Source organism: Macrobrachium nipponense, chromosome 2 (assembly GCF_015104395.2).
Source record: "Macrobrachium nipponense isolate FS-2020 chromosome 2, ASM1510439v2, whole genome shotgun sequence".
NCBI classification, from domain to species: domain Eukaryota; kingdom Metazoa; phylum Arthropoda; class Malacostraca; order Decapoda; family Palaemonidae; genus Macrobrachium; species Macrobrachium nipponense.
This window is the reverse complement of record NC_087201.1, coordinates 106,034,289-106,055,014: the sequence shown is the minus strand read 5'-3', so window position 1 is coordinate 106,055,014 and position 20,726 is coordinate 106,034,289. Positions and strand designations below refer to the sequence as shown.

Below are 20,726 nucleotides of genomic sequence, written 5' to 3'. Positions count from 1 at the left end.
AACAATGTGTTGAACCCTGCAATGCCCTTTTCATTAAGCAGTTACAAGCACTTGTCTTTGTCCCACCCACAGATTTCCATGGCTTATTTGGTCAAAGCTGATGACTTATTAAGTGATTTTCTAGTATATTTTGAAAGTACATGGTTTGGGATAACCCTGAGAGGGCATTGAAGGAGACCAATTTTTTATGTTGATTTATGGTCTATCCACACTTGAGTTTATGATAATTTGCCAAAAACTAACAGTTCTCTCAAAGGTTGGCATCAGACTTTAAAAAATAAAAATACTCGGTGTAATTCATCCTACAATCACCAAACTACTAAAAGTTATTAGAAATGAGCAGACATTCAATGAAATTTTAATGTTTTTGCAAGTTTTAGCTCAGTTTTTAAGTAAACTTCTAAAAACTAATTAGTATGTGTACACATTGTAAATCCAATATAAAAATATATTAAAACAGCTTTATTTTTTTTATGTCCGTTTGACGTCATGGATTTTGACCTCTTGTCCTCTCAGATTTATGTCTTTTTGGCATCATGGATTTGACTTCTTGTCCTTGGGCAAAAGGGCATTCGGCAACCTGTTCATGAATCTTTCAGTTACACTTGAGAGGCACTGGCATAGAGAGAGACTTGGCCAGACCATGAGTTGGAGCCATGTTGGTGGACATCCATAGCAGTGCTTCTTGCAGGGAAGTCCCTAGCAACTCTGAGCCCAGACCTCTCACTGTATTCAGTTGCCTCGGTTGAAGGTGGGGGTGGTTAGTATTTGGAATCAAATCACTTTATGGGTGTGGTCACCATGCAGGAGGGTACAATCATTCATTTGCCTTCCTTTTTGTTCACTTTCCTGTTTTTTGTAAAATGTGTAGGACAGGCTGGTGAGAAAGCAAAAGTTGCTTGGTGGATTATCAGGACAGTGCCTTCATTTTTACTTAATCTTTTCCTTCTGAGGGTTTTATAACCCTTGGCCTGTTACTCATTACAGTACGAGAAATTGCAAAGTACTGTAGTGCCCATGTGGTAGGCCCACCTGTAGAATTAACTTTCTCTGCACAAGAGCAACCATGCAGTTGCCATGCGGTCGAGAGAAAACAAGTTTTTGTGATCGAATTTTATGTAAATATATCCATTATCACCACCTTCCATTTATTGTTATTATTCTATGTATCATTGTGCCAGCTGTTCAATTATGTATGTCTATTTTGTATTCAAATGTTCTGCATTTATATACATATATGTCAGTTTGCATCTGTGAAGAGAGATAGATTCTCAGACTTAATCCTTTCCTCAATCTGTGAGGAGGTCGGGACTACTTTGCAGCTCACATGAACAATTGACCTTTGTTAAAGTTATATGAATAAATAAGTAAGCCTTACACTGCCCACTCATTTGTACCTCACCATTCAGTACTTTATTCTAATATTCTGGCCTTAAGGTCAAATTTTCTTGTTCATACACGGAACAAACCCTCGGTCTTAACAATAGGATAATTTTCTTGCGCAAGCTGGAAACAGGTTAAAAACAATCAAAGATTGTAAAGCAAGGAATCTGTGGCATCTCGCAACTCATGTATATGAGGTGGATTTTAAAGAGAATCTTACATTTTATGGATGTAAATACATACATACATACACACTGCATGACTTAGGTATGTACAGTGGTACCTCGAGATACAAAATTAATCCGTTCCGAGGCGGCCTTCGTATCATGAGTTTTTCGTATCTTGAACCGCATTTTACATGTAAAATGCCTAATCTGTTCCAAGCCCTCCAAAAACACCCCAGTAAATTATATTTCCAGGCCTACAACACATGTTCTAGGGTTACAACGCCAATCCGACGGAAGAAATATGACTCCAAAAAGGCAAAATACTGTACATACTTGAGTAATATTCAACTGCATGTAATGTTCAACCCCATTTTCACTGCATATATTAGGACATTCTGACATCTAAACCTAAGAAGCTAAAAGCTTAGAATATGCCAATAAAATGTATAAATAATCAGTATGTACTCATTTCAAATAATTATTAAATAATCATTAACTATAATACACAAACAAACAAAAAAAAACCTTCCAATCGATTGTTTACATTCAGCTCTTACGAGTACCGAACGAATGCCAAGCAATCACTTTTCCTAGGACACAGTAAGCCATAAATTTTCATTAGTATCTCTCTTCAACTGATGAAACTACCAAACAGTATAATAACCATTCATTTCTATTCTTTATTCTATCTTTACCTAATGTTTTTTTTTATTAAATGTATTGCATGAATAAGTTTTTCAATTTACAGCATCCTTTTACCAATAGAATACTTAAAGCACAAGGGATAGATGCTGACCAATAGGAGAGCAGGATCTTATGGGGTGACTAGCATCAGGAACCAATGGGAGAGCGGGAGGATGGTGGCGAGTTTACTCAGTTGGCGGTGCGGGAGTTTTAAAATTGTTCTCAGTGGTCTGGGCGAATCTCGGGACTACAGCAACAACCTTTCGTAACTTGAGCAATTTTCGTATGTAGAGCCGTACAATTTTTCGTATTTGCTTTCGTATCTCGAGTTTTTCATAAGTTGAGCCTTTCGTATGTCGAGGTACCACTGTATGTGAAAATAATCCAGTTCCGCTATAAGTATTCAGTCATGCACATTTTTTTTTCATACAGTTACTCTTTAAGACATCCAGTTTTCTTATTATGAGGGAAACGATTGTATGTAAAATCACAAGAGAGAGAGAGAGAACAAAATATGACTGCACAGCTAAGCAGAGGATTTACTACATCTCTGAGGGTACCTCTTCACCTTCAGGAGGTGCTTTGGGAGGCACTTCTTCAGGCGATTCAAGGGGCACTGCTTCAGGCTATTAGGGAGGCTTTGGAGGGTACTTCGTTAGTGTGATGAACATTGTGATCGGCAGCTGCTGTCATTGCTTCTTCATGATGGTAAGGTCTTGTTTATAGGGCTCCAATGCTGTATCAAGAATGTTGGAAAACTTCAAGGAGCGTTCCATGTAAGGATCCCATGTTGAAACAAACTCCAGGAGGCCGTTTATCATTTTTTTAACTTGGGACAAGCGTTCCAAAGTCAGGGCGCTCTTCTCCTCCTGCTCCTGTTCCTCTCCTGAACCTGGAGTGTCTTCATCCTCACTGGCAGACTTTGTCAGCTCTCCCAAGTCCTAGTCTGTCAGGGGTCAGAGTGGCCATCAGTGAGGGTGCCAACTTCATCCTGGGTGATATCGTCAAAGCCCTCACCACCAAGAATTTCGCCAACTGGACTGCCTTATTAATGGCCGAATGCTGGATTTCCTGAGGAGAGAGGCCCCTATAATTATGGATACAGTCTGGCCTCAACTTACTTCAGCGGGCATTCAGGGTCTCCTTCCTGTCCTTCAGCGACTGGTCGATGGCAGACAGACGTGGCAGTAGTGAATTTAAGCCAATAGGCTTTCAGCATAAAGTCACTGTCATGGTCCATTGCATCAACAATGTGCTGGGGGGAATTCCTGGTGTAGCGTGCCTTGAAGGCATGGATCACCCCCTGGTCCATAGGCTGGAGGAGAGAGGTGCTGTTGGGAGGGAGGAACTTGAGCTAGACTCCCTCCCTTGTAATATAGATGGAGAGGGTGGCCACCAGCATTGTCCATTATGAGCAAGACCTTGAACAATGTCCAAATTGGCCAGGTATTGCCTAACATGAGGAATAAAGCTCTGGTGGAACCAGTACTCCGTAAGGACTTTGGTGATCCAGGCCTTAGGATTATGCATCCAGAAGTCGGGCAGTAATGCCTAGTTCTTATTCTTGAGTGCCCTAGTATTTGATGCTTTGTAAAAGAGGCCTGGTTTCAGCATAAAGCCAGCTGCATTCCAGCACATCATGAGGGTCAACCTGTCCTTTTGTGTCTTTAATCCAGAGGCTTTAGCTTCATCCAGCATAAGGTATGTCCGGGACGGCATCTTCTTCCGGAACAGGCCAGTTTCATCCATATTGAACACCTGTTCTGGGCAGTATCCTTTCTCCTGGATTATTTTCTTGAAGGCCTCAGGGTATTTCATGGCCGCCTCTTTGTCAGCAGATGTAGCTTCCCCACGTATGGAAACAGACTTTAGGTGAAGCCTTTTCTGAAACTGCTGGAACCATCCTTGGCTCGCCTGAAAACCTTGGGGAGCCGAGGACAGTCCTGGTTGTGGCTCTTTTTCCTCTTCCTCTTTAGGAGCTGGTTCATTGAAGCCCAAGAATTTCAATTCCTCTTCTTCATCACCTTACTGTGCTTCTACATCTTCGACTTCCTCTTCCTTGCGACGTTATGTAGCAGTTGATAGCTGTTGGTAGAGCTGTCGTGCTTTTTCGCTTATGATTTTGGAGTCAAGGGGCACGTTCTTCTTCCTGCAGTCCTTGAATCTGAATGCGAGTGCAGATTCCATTTTCACAATTGTTTTGACTCTCACTGTGGACAGCCTTTGCTGTACCATAATATGTCATGCTAATATTCTTTCTTATTTCACTTTCTTTTTTCTTTATGTATCTCACTGTGCTCTCATTGACATTAAATTGGCGACCAACCGCAGCGTAACTTTTGCCCTCCTTCAACACATCGAGAAGTTTCACTTCATTGAGCTTCATAACAGTGTTCTTTCATTTAGCATCTTTGCCAGAAGCCTTAGAAGGAGCAGGGTGGTCTTTACGGGCCATTTTCGGCATGATGCACACGGATATTTGCTGATAAGTATAACTGCTTCGTGTTTACGTTCATGTATGTCAGGAACTTTCTAAGTAGTGAGGTTGATGACGGAGAGATGCGCGATACCCACAATTCCATCTTCGCGAGATGGGACTTGGGTTTTAACCAATCATCGCCAAGTGTACAGCCAATGAGCAACAAGGAAAATGAATGCTGCTCCTGGATTGGCTGCTGTGCAGACAACAGCCAATAGCATGTCGAGTATCATTTCATTTGGGTACTACTCTACCACTGTGTCATTAAAGTTGTTTATCTGCAGAAAGTTGGCTTTGGTAAAACATCTTTTTAAGAAAACCCAATTTTGTTATTTAAATTTTGCTGTGTTTACATTAAAGTATTACAAAACTAATATTTGAAAATTAATAAATCTTTTTCCATCATATATTTAGTCATGAAAATGTACTTAGCACGTATGCATGAAAATACATACTACTGCACGCCACAGATGGAAACATACGTACCCTGCTATTCCCGTTGTCTTATGTATTTTAGATATGGTCTGCGAAGTTTTAGTATCATTCTAAAACACTTTATGTACATACATATCATATTTAGAAATCATCTTAAAACATTTCATAAAATGTACAGTCTTCATGATGCGTATCCAATTAACCCAATATATGTACAAACATTCATTCGTCAGGCGGCAGAGCTATAATATCATCATCATCTATAATCAGCATTAATCACAAGTAAGTGCCGTATGATTTCATATTATTATGTACACGTATTATACAGTAAATAACAGGAAAATTTACTTACACGTATATACGTACAGTTAATAACATGAAAATACAGAATATTGCTGTACAAAAAAATGTGCTTCCGCAAATAAGGGGGCTTTGAATAATTTTGGATATGTTCCACGGAGAAACCCAAGATTGGGCGAGTCCTCCGGCGAATAATTTTCAGATAGGTTCCATAGAAAAATCCGTGAATGGGTGAGTCCGTGAATCCCGAGAACGTGAATACGAGGGGCCCACTGTATTACTATTGTATCATAAAATTTACAAGCAAACCGATCATGTTTTGGTTTGGTAAAATCAGCTGAGGATGGAGGTAAGATTATTTCACCGTATTTAACTCGATTCAGAGCGATTTTCTTGCTGCTATTTAGCATAAATTAATCTAGAAACTATTCATATGTATCAAAGTTATTTTTTGTTATACAGTGTTTTTAAGTGAAATGTGGCTTAAATACATAAACTAGACTTAGTTATTTTTTTTTTCTAATACAGTGGACCCCTCGTATTCGCGGACTCACACATTCACAAATTTCTCTCTGGAACATTTCCCCGCATTATTTATGGAAAATTCACCCATTCACAGTATTTTTCTATGAGAAATATCCACAGATTCCTTTTTTTTTTTATATCAATTTCATCATGAAATGCACTTTTTGTGATAAAACTGTTAAACAAACCAGGTATGGAAATTTTTAGTGGGGTTTTCTTGAGTTTTAACTAACAAAATAGGAGGTTTTAAGCATTTTTATAGGGGTTCCAACTATTCGCGGGGTCTTACTATTCACAGGGGGGATCTGGTACGCATACCCCGTGCATACGGGGGGAAGCACTATACATGGTGCTGTTTTCTGGTTATTGGTACTTTGGCTAAGCGCCGAGACCCCTCATAAAATACAAACAACAAATATGCATATTTTCGTTGGCTCGTTTAAAAAGTTATGCTTTACTTCACTGTATCGAATAATACTGTATGTAGTCTCATATTACTATGTATATAGTATTATGAAATACAAACAAAGCTATCTATGTTTTGGCTTGGAAAGATCAGCTGAGGGCAGAGGCAGGGTTATTTCGCCCTATTTAACTCAATTGAGAGTGAGTTTCTTGCTTCTATTTAAATCTATGTAAATAGACATATAGAAACTATTGATATGGGACAAGGTTATTTTTCCTTATATGAAGTGCTTTTATGCTGAAATATGACTTAAATATACAGTACGTATATGTCTTGTTGTGAACTCGATTGTTATTGCTTTTTTTTAATTGATGGTGTCGGGAGCATTTTTTGTGTGGACAAAGCTGAATCTGTTTGTTATTTTCATCCTATTTCATAATATTACAAGATTTACATATTTATATTTTATCAGCGTGAAAACAACAGTACAGTGGTCCCCCCGTATTCTTGGGGGATGTGTACCAGACCCCCGCAAATAGTTAGAATCCGTGAATAGTTGGAACCCCTGTAAAAACACTGATAAAAGCCTATTTTGTTAGTTAAAACTCAAGAAAAACCCACTAAAAATGTTTATACTTGCTTTTTTAATAGTTTATCACAAAAAGTGCATTTTATGATGATATTGCTAAAAAAAAATACACAGGAATTTATGGATATTTCTCATAGAAAAATACTGTGAATAGGTGAATTTTCCACAAATAATGTGGGAAAATGTTCCAGAGAGAAATCCGTGAATGCGAGTCAGCGAATCCGGAGAACGCGAATGCGGGGGGTCCACTGTAAAGTGTTCTTTCATGGCCAGTATTTTTTTATTAAAATATGGGTTGCTGTGGTAGTGTTTAACACTCGCCCCAGTTCTATACCGACACCTTTTATTTAGGTGAGCGAGTCAGAGACTTCTGACATGTCCAATTTAGCAGTTCTCTGGTATCATAGCAATATTTTACTAGAAATAGTGCTAAAGAGGACACATTTCACGGAGCGACACGGCTTCCTCGCCCAGAAATAGATTTTTCCTACGTCAAAATCCCTTTTTCCTCCACCATTATTTGTGGTAGAGTTGCATCCATGTTGCTGATGCACGATAATTTATAGTCATTAGCAGTGTGAACATTTTGTTTTCTCAGATTCATTATTTTTTTGCCAATATTTTCTCCATACAAAATAAAGGTATAATGTAAAAATATATAAGTCCTGTTCTTCTAAATTAACATTATTTTTACATAATTACAGTAATTTTTCACTATCATATGATGGCTGAAATGTAAGCAAAACATTGTTATTATTAGATTCAATTCGGTTGTTGTAGCAAAACTGTTTTTGTTTAGTTTGTTGTAGCTATAGGGTTTAAGCAATGATTATAACATTACTAACGATACTTTTATACTTCTCTTTTGCTTTTTAACTTACTTAAACAGAAGATATGACAAATAAATAGATGGAGGAAATGTTAGCATTATGAAAAAGGTGATTTTTTCTCTTTCTCTCATACTAGGCCAAAATTTACCAGTAAGTTAACTAATCTGACATTGAAAATTTGTAGAACTGCCATGCAGACCATAGTAAATGATTAGTCAAATGAAATTCCACATTTTCATAAAAGAGTTATTACATATTAGGGCAAAATATGTGGCTGTGACACTGTCAAGGTATCGTTATCAAGTCTAGGGCACCATAAGGGGGATTGTGGCACCTGTAGACTTTTAAATTTCGGTTAACGATGATTTTCACTTGGCTTCAGGCCCCCAGGAATGGAACCAATGTCGTTAACCGAGGGCTGCCTGTAGTCGCCTTTGCTCTCCTCCTAAGCTAGTTGCTTTGTTTTCCCATGATTTCTATTTGTTTCAGTGTGTTTGTTTGTGTGTGTGTTGTTATTATCTTGGAGCCCTCTGATTCTGCAAGGCCTCATGAACGCTTGTGTCCGGGCATTCAGGGTTTTCTGGGCTCCAGGTTTTTGGCTGCTTCCATTACAGACCCCATATGACATGCAGTAGATGCTGATCGAATTTTTGTACCATTACTAATCCTTACCCAGAATGTTGTTCCTGGCCTAAGTTGCAGTGGAGGGAGTTTTACAAGAGGGAGCATCGTAGAGTTTCTACTTGTCTTTCTTGGGAGGGTTTTTTGCCTCCTCATTTGAACGTTTCAGCATCCCCCTCTTCCAGAAGCATCCTCCCTGCTTCCTTTCCTTCCATCAATTCGTTGTTGGAAGTATAGGGAGTTGCACAGGATGAGATTATGTTTAATGTAGCCCCCTCTCCCGCAGGATCTATTGTCCTATTGTCCTTCATGAGAGGGAGGAGGCTATGCCTTCTGTTTCCTTTATTTCTTATTCCAAATCAAACAAGAGGTGGCTGTTTGGATGTCTCCAGGCCTACGGGGTTCCCCCTCAATGGGCCTTCTCTTGCATTTCTTGGCGGCCCATACCCCCTGTCGTCCCCATTGGCAATCCCCCCCCGACCTCCAGGACTATGTACATTACTTTAGTTCTTGTGTCAACGTCAGCGCTTGCTAGGTCACCCATTATTGCTCCGCCAGTGAGGCCATTGACTAGTGCTGTCATTCGAGACGTCATGACATCACTCCTAGGACCCTCTCAGCTTATGATGTCAGCTGCGGTGGTGCCTCTTCCTTCTGTTGTGTCATTTAATTCACCTATGATGTCATCTCTTCCTCTCGCTGAGCCATCGGAGACTTTGTTTCAAGCTAAGTTCGAGAGGCTGGCCTCTTTTTTGAGAGAGGTATTCTGCTTTCTCTGGCAAGAAGAGTTGTAGGAGTGATTCTCCCATCCCCCTCCTAGCAAGAGACGTCATAGAGGGAAGCTCTCTCCCTATCTCCTTCTGCTTCTTCATCTCCGTCTCCTCCTCGCCCTCGAGTTAAACGTTGGAGAATTACGGACTTTGTGGCATCGTCGTCTGTGAGTGAGAGGAATGCATCACTGTCTTCTTGACACAGCCATGTCTCCCCCTTACAATTATGTGTTTGTGCGGATGAGAGGAGTGATTCGCCGACTTCTCTATAAAGGCCATGCTTTTCCCTTACATATATGTGTTTGTGCTGGTGGGTAGAGTGATTTGCTGACTTCTCTACATGACATGACTATGCTTCCCCCTTACACGTATGTGTTTGTGACAATGAAGAGTTTGAGTCGGAGGAGTGATTTGCTGTTTTCTCTACATGGCCGTGTTTTTCTCTTAAGCATACATGCTTGTGACCATGGAGGTGTTACAAGTAAAAAGAGTGCTTTGCCAGCTTCTCGACATGGCTGTGTCTTTCCCTTACACATACTTGTTTGTGATCATGGAAGTGTTAGCCCCTTATCTGAACCATCTCTGTCTCCTGTACCTGTTCCAGTCCGTCGTAAAGTGATAAGGCTCTCATTAAGAAGTTGAAAGTGCCTGCTACGACTCTGACTCCAGGAATATCTTCTTGATTTTCTGGGTTTTCAGGAATATCTTCTTGATTTTCTAGATTATTTTCCTGATTTTCATGAAGGCCTTCTTGATTTTCTTGATTTTCTTGATTGTTTTCCAGCTTATTGTTGGTTTTCTCATCAGAGAAAAGGTTCTTCCAAACGGTGTTGTTGTCAGTGTCAGAGTCGGATAAGAAGATATTTGCTCTTTACTTCTTGGTTATGGTTTTCATAGCTGCTTCCTTGATCTTGAAAGGGTAAATCTCCTTCATGAAGTCAACATTAATGGCATTGATCAAGATTTGTTTATCGATGTTCCACAACTTGCATTCTTTTTGGTTTGGACACACTCCCATGTAGACATCTTTCTGCTCGAACTAATAGCTTTGGAGTCTCCCTCAGATTAGCCCAAACTTCACAGCCAAACACATTGATCAATTTTAGGTCACCATGTTCGAGGTTTCTCCCATTCCACAGCACAAATGGAATCTCGTTTATGGCTGTTGACATTAATCTGTTCTTGATGTAATTTGCATGAAAAATGGCTTCAGTCAGGAATTTTTGTGGTATACTCTAGACTCGATCATCATGCATCTTGCTATGGCCGGTAAACTCTGGTTTAGGTGTTCAGCTCTTCCATTTTGCTGAGTGTATGGGATTGTCAGCCATCTCTCTATTCCCTTCTCTGTAAAAAGAGCCCAGAATTCCTCGCTGACTTACTCACTCACCATTATCAGTGAGGAGGCACTTCAAAACTCTGTTGTGTTTTCTCTCTGCCCTGGCCATGTACTTGAATTTCTCCATTGTTTCACTTTTCTTCTTCATTACAGCAATTTCACTGCTTTTTGAATGGTCGTCCAGAAAGGTGGCAAAGTAGTGGCTTCCACTTCCATTCGATTGCAGTGTTCATGCTTTCCTTTTGCTTCACAAACTTCAGGTAAGGCTAGGACATGTCCAAATCTTCTATGCTACAAATTTACTGTTGCTCTGTTCCCTGTGATTTCTGTCTTCATTCTTCTTTAATTTTGTTTCAGTTCCTCGTAAAATGGCTGTCCATTGATGCATCTTTGCTGCTTCATTCCAGTATCCTTTCATAAGTGCTTTGGTCATTCACTTGTTTAGCCCCTTTTCATCAAATCTCCTGTTTAACCCCTTTGTAGTAAGTAACTAGCTTGAAACCCGTTTCATCAAATTCCTTTCAGACATCAACTTTTGACCAAGCTTTAGAGCATAAGAATATGACGTGTGTTTTAGGGGGGGAGTGATAACGGGAATTAATTATGCGCGGTTGGAAGTGTAACTAAACATTATGTGCTAAGGGGAGAGCAGATAACTTTGTGTTCACATGCCTGAACCTATGAGGACGTAAGTGTTAAAGTTTACTTTTGTTTTACCAGGCCTTTTCCTTTCTGTTGGTGTTAGCAATTTGCTCACAAGTGTATTTCATTTTGGTGTCCCTGCGGGATTCAACAGACATTAGGGGTATGTTGTAATTGCAATAGAAAGTGTAGTACGACATGTTTCATTTTTGTAAGTGAGTGTGAGGACCAGGGATTAAGAAAGGTAGCTGGGATACTGATGATTTATTTACGGACAAACTGGGTTGACATTGACAGGTGCAGACGGATAAGTAGTACAGACTCGCACCGTGAACAGAAATGACTCTGAGACAAGAGATTTTTGTTTTCTTACAAACATACATTTGAATATATTAAGGCGTACAAATAATGGAATTACATGTGGTATACATCGGCGAAAAGGCCGCGGAATGCTCTATCGGATGGAAGTAAGAACAACGCGACTTGATGATTGGATACAATGAAAATAGGGAAAAAGTGTTGTCCTTACAAATACTCCCTCCCCCAAGACAATGATTACGGAATAATTATTGGATGACAATCTTGGAGGCAGGGGGCGACCCCATGTCCTTGTGACACTTGTTGTGGGGCGTCATCGAGTGTAGAGTCCTTCGGTGTTGCTGACTGACAGGATGCCTCCCCTGGCGGTTGCCTGGGGGGTTCTACTGTACGCTGGGGCGACCAAGACTGCGAGAGAGAGAGAGAGCTCCATTGTGTGTGGTGGTGGAGTGGGACGGGCTGTGGGGACCCCCAGGTGCGGCAGCGACGTAGGTTGGGTTGAGGAAGTCCCCAGCGTGGCAGTGGCGTCCTGCGGGCAGAGCGGAACCACAGGTGAGCAGTGGCGTCAGCAGGTCGAGGAAACCCACAGGTAGTGGCGTCGGCAGGCAGGGGAGGCCCTTAGGCGTGGCAGCAGTGTTGGTGGGCCGAGGAGGACTACAGGCGACGGCGTCGGAAAGGGTGAGCAGGTCCACAGGCATGGCATCGACGTCAGGAAGGCCGAGCGAGCCCCAGGAGCGACGGCAGCGTCGAGGGTTTGAAGAGGCCCACAGGCAGCGACATCAGGGGGCCGAGGAGGCCCACATGTGTGGCAGCAACGTTGGGTGGGTAAAGCAGGTCCTTGGGTGTAGCAACGGCGTTGGCAGGCAGGGGAGGCCAACAGGCAGCGACGTCAGGGGGCCCGAGCAGGCCCACATGTGCGGCAGCAACGTTGGGTGGGTAAAGCGCGTCCCTAGGTGTAGCAGCGGCGTCAGCAGGCAGGGGAGGTTGTCTGGGGACTCGCAGATGCGGCATTGGCGCCAGAGGAAGAACCGAGGAGGCCCGCAGGTTTGGCGGGTCGAGAAGATATCTGGCGTCCTCTGGGTGAGGCAAAGGAGGCTGCGATGTTGGATGGATGTTTCTGAACTGCCGCCTGAATTTTTTGCTGGCTGACCAGCACCCAGCTACCCGTCTTCGAAAAATAAACGACAAAACACGCTGGGAAGCAGTGCCGTGATTAGTCCGATAATGGCGTTGGTGTCGTCCTCATAATGGAGTTTTCAGAGACCTAAACTGTGGCGCCGTATTGAGTTCGTTAAAGGTTCTCTGAAGGTGAGCGGCCGTAATTAGTCCGTTAAAGGCTGGGCCTAAACCGCTGTGTCACCAACTCCGGGAGGTCACCAGTTGTGAGGACCAGAGATTAAGACAGGTAGCTGGGATACTGATGATGTATTTACGGACAAACTGGGTTGACATAGACAGGTGCGGACGGATAAGTAGTACAGACTCGCACCATGAACAGAAATGACTGTGAGACAGGAGATTTGTGTTTTCTTACAAACATACATTTGAATATATTAAGGCATACAAATAATGGAATTACATGTGTTATACATTGGCGGAAAGGCAGCGGAACGCTCTATAGGATGGAAGTAAGAACAACGCAACTTGATGATTGGATACAATGAAAATAGGGAAAAAACGTTGTCCTTACATGAGCATGAGAAAGAGGCTAGGCTGCTGATTGATCGTGCTAGGATCAGCATTTGCCAGCCAGCGAAGGTTTGGTCTACGTTTTCTTTCTCACTCACCTCTTCCCATTTTCTGCAGACCAGCTCTTGACCTAGTAACAGTTGCAAACAGCTGATAACCTTGGCGTGCAAAAGTGAAAGAGTAGATCTCCTCCCGTAGAGTTGAGGGATATTTTACCAGGGAAGTATGTGGTGTGGGAATTGGTGCATGCAATTTTCTTTTATTGGTGAATGATACATAATTACTTTTGTGTTGGTGGCTTGTGTGGGGATGAATATATTGAAGTTATTGAGATTGGGGCGAATCCTGAATTATAAGAGCCCCTCTGAGAAAGACAAAATGGCCGAAGCAGGTAACAGTCCAACTTTGGTGCATAAGATAACTAACATAAATGCAGGAGTCAGCCCTTTTCAAGGCATTGTTGATGACGTTTTGTCCCAACCGTGCAAATTTTTGTTGAGGGAGTGAATAACTATTTAAATGCCAAGGGAATTAAAAATGATGCAGAGGCGTTCACAGAGGCAAAAGCCTTGTTAGATTTCAATAAAGGGGATTTGACTTATCGCTGCAATAGTTTTCAATACACAAAATGTCGGCCATGGACCAGGTTACAAGCATTTCTGAGGGCAGCATGTGGAACAAAGGAACACAGAGATATGGTGAGGGATTTAAGAGGATTGTACAAGATTAGGAAAGGGACAACAAGCCTTGTTGAGCATAGCTTAAAATTTTTTGACTGAGCGGGAGAAGGATACAGAAATTGAAAAAGTCCACATGGGTAAATGGGAATAACATCTCACTCGTCAACTTACAGAAATTAATACATTTTTCCCAGCTTCTACACAACGTCCCAGACGTCATTGTAGATAGTTTTGATGAAAAGATTGAACCTACATCAGATGAGGAACTGATTTATTCCCAAATTCAGAAACATATGTCCAAATGTCCCATGGTGGATAGTACATTTTTTAATGGGACCGGTCCAAGAAATATGATGTAATAAACAATAAACCAGGGCACACAATGTAAGTATGTAGAGTCAAATATTGTGGGATATGCAAAAGTGCAGATCACTTTTGGCAAGCTTTTCCGTCTCAGATATGGAGGGATGCGAGACCTATACCTCAGAAACTTGGGAGTTATAATACGAGAACTTCCCAGGCAGGTCACTCAAAGGGGCAAAGGGATCGATGAAATTTTTGGAAAGCCAATCTGCAAAAAGGGTACAGATGATTTGTATGTGCCACTGTGGTCTCGTGGGGGACGCCCCAGAGCCCAGGCCAATAGTAAATGGAACAGTGGAGGATGTGAAGATCCCGTTGTTTATTGATACAGGACCTTCAGTGAATTTAATGGACCATGATCTGTATCAATTCATGTTCTCCCAATACGCTTTGAAACCCTCACTGGAGATGGTGTGTGATGTGCAAGCCCATAGATTAAATACCCTAGGTTTTATAAGAACACGATTTACTCTTGGTGAGTGTTAATAGAACCATTTTTGGTTATAAAAGGGGTTGCGTTAGGCAACAGACTTTAACTGGGCCACCCTGCATGTAGGATCCACAGGATGTCAGTCCATGCAAGTGTTAGTGGCATAACGGTTGGAATACTGGGTGTTTTTATCCCATATGATGATACAAGTGGAACTAAGGATACCAACGTTGATATGAGTAACAGTGAAAATGTGGGTGCTTTTGGCAGTGATAATGGAAATGATACCAATGATATGGGGAGTGGTGATATTGGAGCCCACACTGGTGATACGGAGAAGATGAGAGGGGGTGAGGACTTCATCCTTGTGCTTATCCCCTGCGTACATTAGAAGCCTATTGTTTACAACCGCTTCTGCTTCCTTCACTAGGGTTCTCACTTGCTCCACGGGGAAGGACTTTCTTAAGAAGGTCGTCTCTAGGGTGCGTTTTGCTGCTTTGATAAGACGCTTGAAGAAGCCTCCCTTCCACGGTGTGCGGGGCATCTGAAAACACCATTGGATGCCCCTCTTCCTCAGGAACTGCAGAACTTCATCCTCTTCGTATAGTTCCTGAAGAAAACTGCTGGAAGCTCTGAAGGTTTGATGGTTATCTGAGATAACCACGGTTGGTGTCCTGTGTGTTGCACATAAACGGAACGTCAAGATGAACGTCACAGCTTCTAGGTTGCTGCAGAATTCCAAATACACCTCTTAGGTGCTCATACAGGTAATGAGCAGCATTGGTGGTGTGGATTGGACCCGTTTGGTCCACTCCGATGTGGTTGAAGGGCTTGGACATCATTATTACTCTTTGCTTGGGTAGAGGAGGTGGTGGTGGTGGTCGGCTCAGGAGGGGCCTGAAGGTGATTACACATGCCCTACAGGAATACACAACTCTCTTCGCTCTGGCCCTCAGCCCTGAGGACCAACATTCCTGCCGAAAAATACCCATTAGCTCACTTACTCCACAATGCATATTTGCCTTGTGCAAGTTGGTTAAGTAACTTAAAACGGATCTGCAATTTGCTGACAATAAGACTAATCTACCTTTACAGTTATAGTTTCTTAACCTATTCTAAGTATACATAACTCCATCTATCATGCACAAATTCAATTTTTTAATCAAATTGATTACATCATTAGGAACCTTTACTCGAGATTCAAGATAAGCACATGTACTACCCAAGTAATTCAACGGCACTTTCCATTATTTCCCATATCTCTCTGGGCTCTATCATGGCAGTTTCTTCCCTCCACTCTTGGAGGCCTGCAGCAACAGTCAAATCAGCTTGCTCTGACACATTGGTCTTCTCACTCGGGGGCTTCGGTTCTCCCATACAGTACAGAGTGGGGGGGTGGGGGGCACGCTGCCACATCTGGCTCTGCGACAGTTCCTTCAAGGTGGCTCCTTTCGATAGAATATCAGCTGGGTTCAGGCGGCTGGGTATGTATTTCAGGGTGAGGGGGAAATTCTGCAGAGTAAAGATAATCTCTCCCACACGATTATAAGAAATACATTCTTGTGGTCATTTTTATCACTTACCCAAGCAAGGATGACCTTGTTATCGCCCCATAACATCAGGGCCTAGAACAGTGCAAACACGTGAAAATCACCACAGTATAAGAGGGGAGGAGCTAGCCAATCAGGACAAAGATGGAGTTTTCAATTACGGCCTGTATTTTATTTTTGAATCATTGTCAGTATCAGTATTAGGAGTGCAACAAAAAATCTAAAGTTTCCTTTAAGCTTGCGAAGCTATTTTTATTATAGTGAAACTTAAAAAACAGGTAAAAATCATATTTCGGTTTGTGTTACCGCAGGCTCAATGGGAATGACGATACCTTTTTATCTTGATACCTTGCAACGAACTACAAATTCTACAAGTCAATGTCTAGCCAGCAACCGGGTTTGTTTATGTTCTGGTATGGTATATAACGACTGACCACCATTCGCTGCTACCAAACGGTAAATTTAAAATCAAACAAATTATAAACAAAAACTGAGAATCATATGTTTAGAATAAGGTTTTAACATTGTTGAGATGCCAAAATTGCTGCGCTTGAAAATTTGCAGGATATGCCAACTGGGACAGATTTGCTCATGGTCATTGACTAAAAATAGATAACCTTACATGGCAAATCAGGTATGGGAGCTAACTCGAAAATTGATAATCTAGCGAAAGATGGAAATATAGGAAGTATTATGACAATAAATTAAGATGAGAGATTGCAGGTAATTAGGTTTTTACAGGCTTCGGTGTTCTGAAATTTTGCTGGTGTGAGCAGTAGGTACTACCTAAAGAAGGAATATCAAAAGGATCTAGAAACTAAGGATGGTGTGATTGGTGCATTAGTTGACAGGAAGTACTGTTCTTCACAACTAATCCCTAATGTAAAGCCGAAGGTAAGTTGAAAGCATGAGCACCAGCATGTAAGGGCAAGGGGGCACTTGCCCCCCACCCCCTCCCCCTGAAATCCTGTGAACAGGAGGTTACAGTTACTTTTCAAATGAACAGTGACTTGAACAAATGTATTACATTTAACTACATCACTTTGTTTTCCTTCCATTCTACAGTATTACATTTTTTCAGTTTAAGTAAATTAAAGGAATGTCTTATTATATTGTATAAGATTTGTATGCAGTACAGAACTGCATTATTCTTTCAAGAAATGTTTGATTTCAGTTGAACAGTAGGTAGCTTATGGTACTATTGAAAAAAGGTTAATGCAACACTATTTTTTATTGCATCTTGTTACACTTAAATTATTGGCAGGCAATTCCACTGCATTTGATATATATTATATATGTAATATATATATATATATATATATATATATATATATATATATATATATATATATATATATATATATATATATATATAGTAGGCAGGAGAAGGGCGCAGGAACATATACTCATCCATTAGATACATTTATTGCCAACACGTTTCTTGACCCATGGTCACATCATCAGGACATCCGAGCACATAATTAAAAGAAACATACATGAAGCATAAGAAAACTTAAAATGGAAACTAAGTCAAACTTAAATACTGAATCACACTTAAATGCATTTACACATTAAAAACCAAGAAAGCTTAAAATGATCCTTACAAAAACTAAAATCAATAAAAAAAAAAGGGGAAAACAAACTTAAAATGAAGAGCAAGGCGCACCTTTCAAAATGACAGAGACAAACACACTAAAAGAATACACAACTATTGGCTCTTTGTTTCCCTTCAAGGATCGGCTATGTCCCCTGATGACGTCGGGCGTCGTACATGAGTATACAAGTGCCCCGAATGTAGTTCCGGGAATTACGTTGGTTCAACTCGGCGTCTCCTCAAGGTCAGGGCCAATTCTCACATGGGCGTGAGTTATCGTATGGGCTGCAGATTGTTTAATCCCGAACTTTCCAATATAAGATCCCACGCTAGAGGTTGCAAGACATCGATAAAATACGAAAACTTCAAAATAATTGGTCAAGCCAAGGAACCTGGAGAACTGCTTCTCTTAGAAAGTCTATGCATCAAAAGAATTGTACCCACGTTAAATTGCCAATCATCAGCTGTTCCCTTGTTCATAGCATAACTGGGTTGTTTGTTTATATTTGTCTGCCTTCTTTTCTGTTCTTGTGTATTCTTTTAGTGTGTTTGTCTCTGTCATTTTGAGAGGTGCGCCTTGCTCTTCATATAATAAAGGGAGCCCATAAAAGCACCAAAATATAGAGAGAGAAATACTATATTTCAGAGACTGCTGTCTCCCCTCTTCAGGTAGATGAATGAGAAAAGTTACAGAAAAGGTGGTATTTATACCAAGAGGTCCATCCACAGGTACGCCAATTTAGGTCACTCCCGCTGATAATCTTCCTTTAATCTTCTTAAGCGTTGGTTGAATGAAAATCTTGTCGATGATATTTGAGTCCCATGCTCCCTTTGAGATATTCATTACCGGCCTCTCTTTAATCAAGGCCGATTCCATCTTTGACTCTTGTACCAGCAGTTGCTCCTATTAATTATATGTGACAAATTCCAGTTTATACTATGGTTATGTTCATTTATGTGGTTGAAAATAGCTGAGTTCTGCTGCCCATACCTAACTGACCGTTTGTGCTGTATTAATCTCTTGGGAAGTGATTTTCCTGTAAATCCGATGTAAGATTGGTCACAGTCCAGGCATGGGATTTCGTAAACGCCTGTGTCCTTGGGGGATGTCTTTTGTTGGACGTTAATCAGGGATTTGACTAAGGTGTTTGGGTAAGTAAATGCAAAAGGGTTAGATTTTCCGAAGGTCTGGGTCACCGTCTTAATCCTGTCCAGGTGTGGAATTTTTATTTTATTGTTGGGTGTGTCTTCGGTCTTGCTTTGTGAATTGCTTTCTCAATTATATGGTCAGGATACCTTAAAGACAAAAGCTGCTTACGAATTAGTTCAAATTCTTTTTCCAGGAAATCTGGAGAACAAATTCGATAGGAATGTCATGATAGCTGAAGTGAGAACGTTGGTTTTCTGTGTGTGGTAAATTTGTATTCTGTCGTGTCTCTGATTATTAAAACATCAAGAAAAGGAATTTTGTTGTCTGTTTCCAATTCAACTGTAAACTTGATGCAGGGCACTAATGCATTTAATTTTTAAATGAAATAATTAAGATTGGCCCAATTATTATCCCAAAATGTTATAATATCATCTACATATCTCACCCACAGCATGTTTTTGGGTTTTATTGCATTTATTACTGTAGTTTTAAAGTATTCCATGTATAGATTGGCTAAAACAGGACTTAAAGGACTACCCATAATTCACTCGAATTTTTGCTTATAGAATGATTCCCCAAATGAAAATGCGTTATTAGGTACACATAATTCAACTAACTTTATTATTTTGTCTAGCGCCAATGGGAAATGATCTGAATAAGGGGATAATTGGCCAAGACAAAAAGAACATTGAACTTTTAGAGAAATTTAAAGTAATTAATCCTAAACTACCCTACTTTTATGGCCTTCCCAAAACTCACAAAGACAACCTTCCATTCAGACCCATCGTTTCATGTGCCGGAGCTTTCAATTACAAAATTTCTAAATGGTTAGTTGGCCTCCTTTCCCCTTTTTTAGGCACTTTTTCTCCCAGCCACATTAAAAATTTGGAAGATTTTGGTCACAAATTCAGAGAAGCACATATACCACTTCACAACATAAAACTTTTAAGTCTTGACATAGATTCCCTGTTCACAAAAGTACTAGTACAGGACGTCTTCAGTTTTTGAGGGAAAAATTATCCCCTTATTCAGATAATTTCCCATTGGCGCTAGACAAAATAATAAAGTTAGTTGAATTATGTGTATCTAATAACGCATTTTCATTCGGGGAATCATTCTATAAGCAAAAGTAATTTAATAAAAAAAAAAGACAGGTTTATAGAAATCGAAAGAATAATATTTTCAAATACTTCTATGTAAGCACTTTTTATACAAGTAATATGTAAATGAATAATATCGAAATCATATAATTTTCAAATATTTTACTTATGTAAGAAGTTTTCAAAGTAATAAGTAAATGAATAATATCGAAAGCATGACATTTCCAAATTATTTTAATTAAGAAAGAGGGTTCTTCGTATTCAAGGAACAAGCATATAAACATCGAGAATATAAAATTTTAAAATATTCAATATACAGTAGGCAAACATGTACATTTTTTTTGCAAATGAATGACTTCTTTGAGTTTGCTTCTGTTGAGAAAGCATTTTGATAACATGGTGGTTCTTAGACTCAAATGGTCCTCCAAATGCTCGTCTGTCAACTGTGTTCTCAGTGAATTCTTGATTTGCGCCATTTACGAAAATGTGGATTCACAACAGAATGTTGAAGAAAAACGGGAAATCAGTCATCGTACATGTTCACGAAGACGAGGATATTCTGTCGAGCTTTTCTAAATTTCGACGGGATTTTCTTTCTTGTTAAATAAACTTCTGGATATTCTCATCAGACATTTCAATAAGCTCCATTTGTAACTCTTCAGGGGCCTCTGGTACATCAACC

At 40.5% G+C, this 20,726-nt stretch overlaps 1 protein-coding gene across 1 annotated transcript; it reads right to left on the bottom strand.

Annotated features, from left to right (window-relative positions):
- Nucleotides 1-3,785: 3,785 nt before the first annotated feature.
- On the bottom strand, nucleotides 3,786-4,620 carry LOC135221269 (tigger transposable element-derived protein 1-like). The gene is made up of 2 exons (XM_064259083.1): nucleotides 4,446-4,620; nucleotides 3,786-4,213 (listed from the first exon to the last, which is right to left on the bottom strand). Exons 1-2 carry the CDS (start codon nucleotides 4,618-4,620, stop codon nucleotides 3,786-3,788), a joined length of 603 nt encoding a protein of 200 aa, XP_064115153.1.
- Nucleotides 4,621-20,726: the final 16,106 nt, after the last annotated feature.

What these genes read in the sequence shown, in the direction of transcription:
- LOC135221269 (XM_064259083.1), bottom strand. Translation starts at nt 4,620, where the DNA reads ATGAAGCTCAATGAAGTGAAACTTCTCGATGTGTTGAAGGAGGGCAAA. An exon ending in TACAGCAAAGGCTGTCCACA is followed by an intron (nt 4,214 to 4,445) that starts GTGAGAGTCAAA and finishes TCAATGAACCAG; the next exon opens with CTCCTAAAGAGGAAGAGGAA.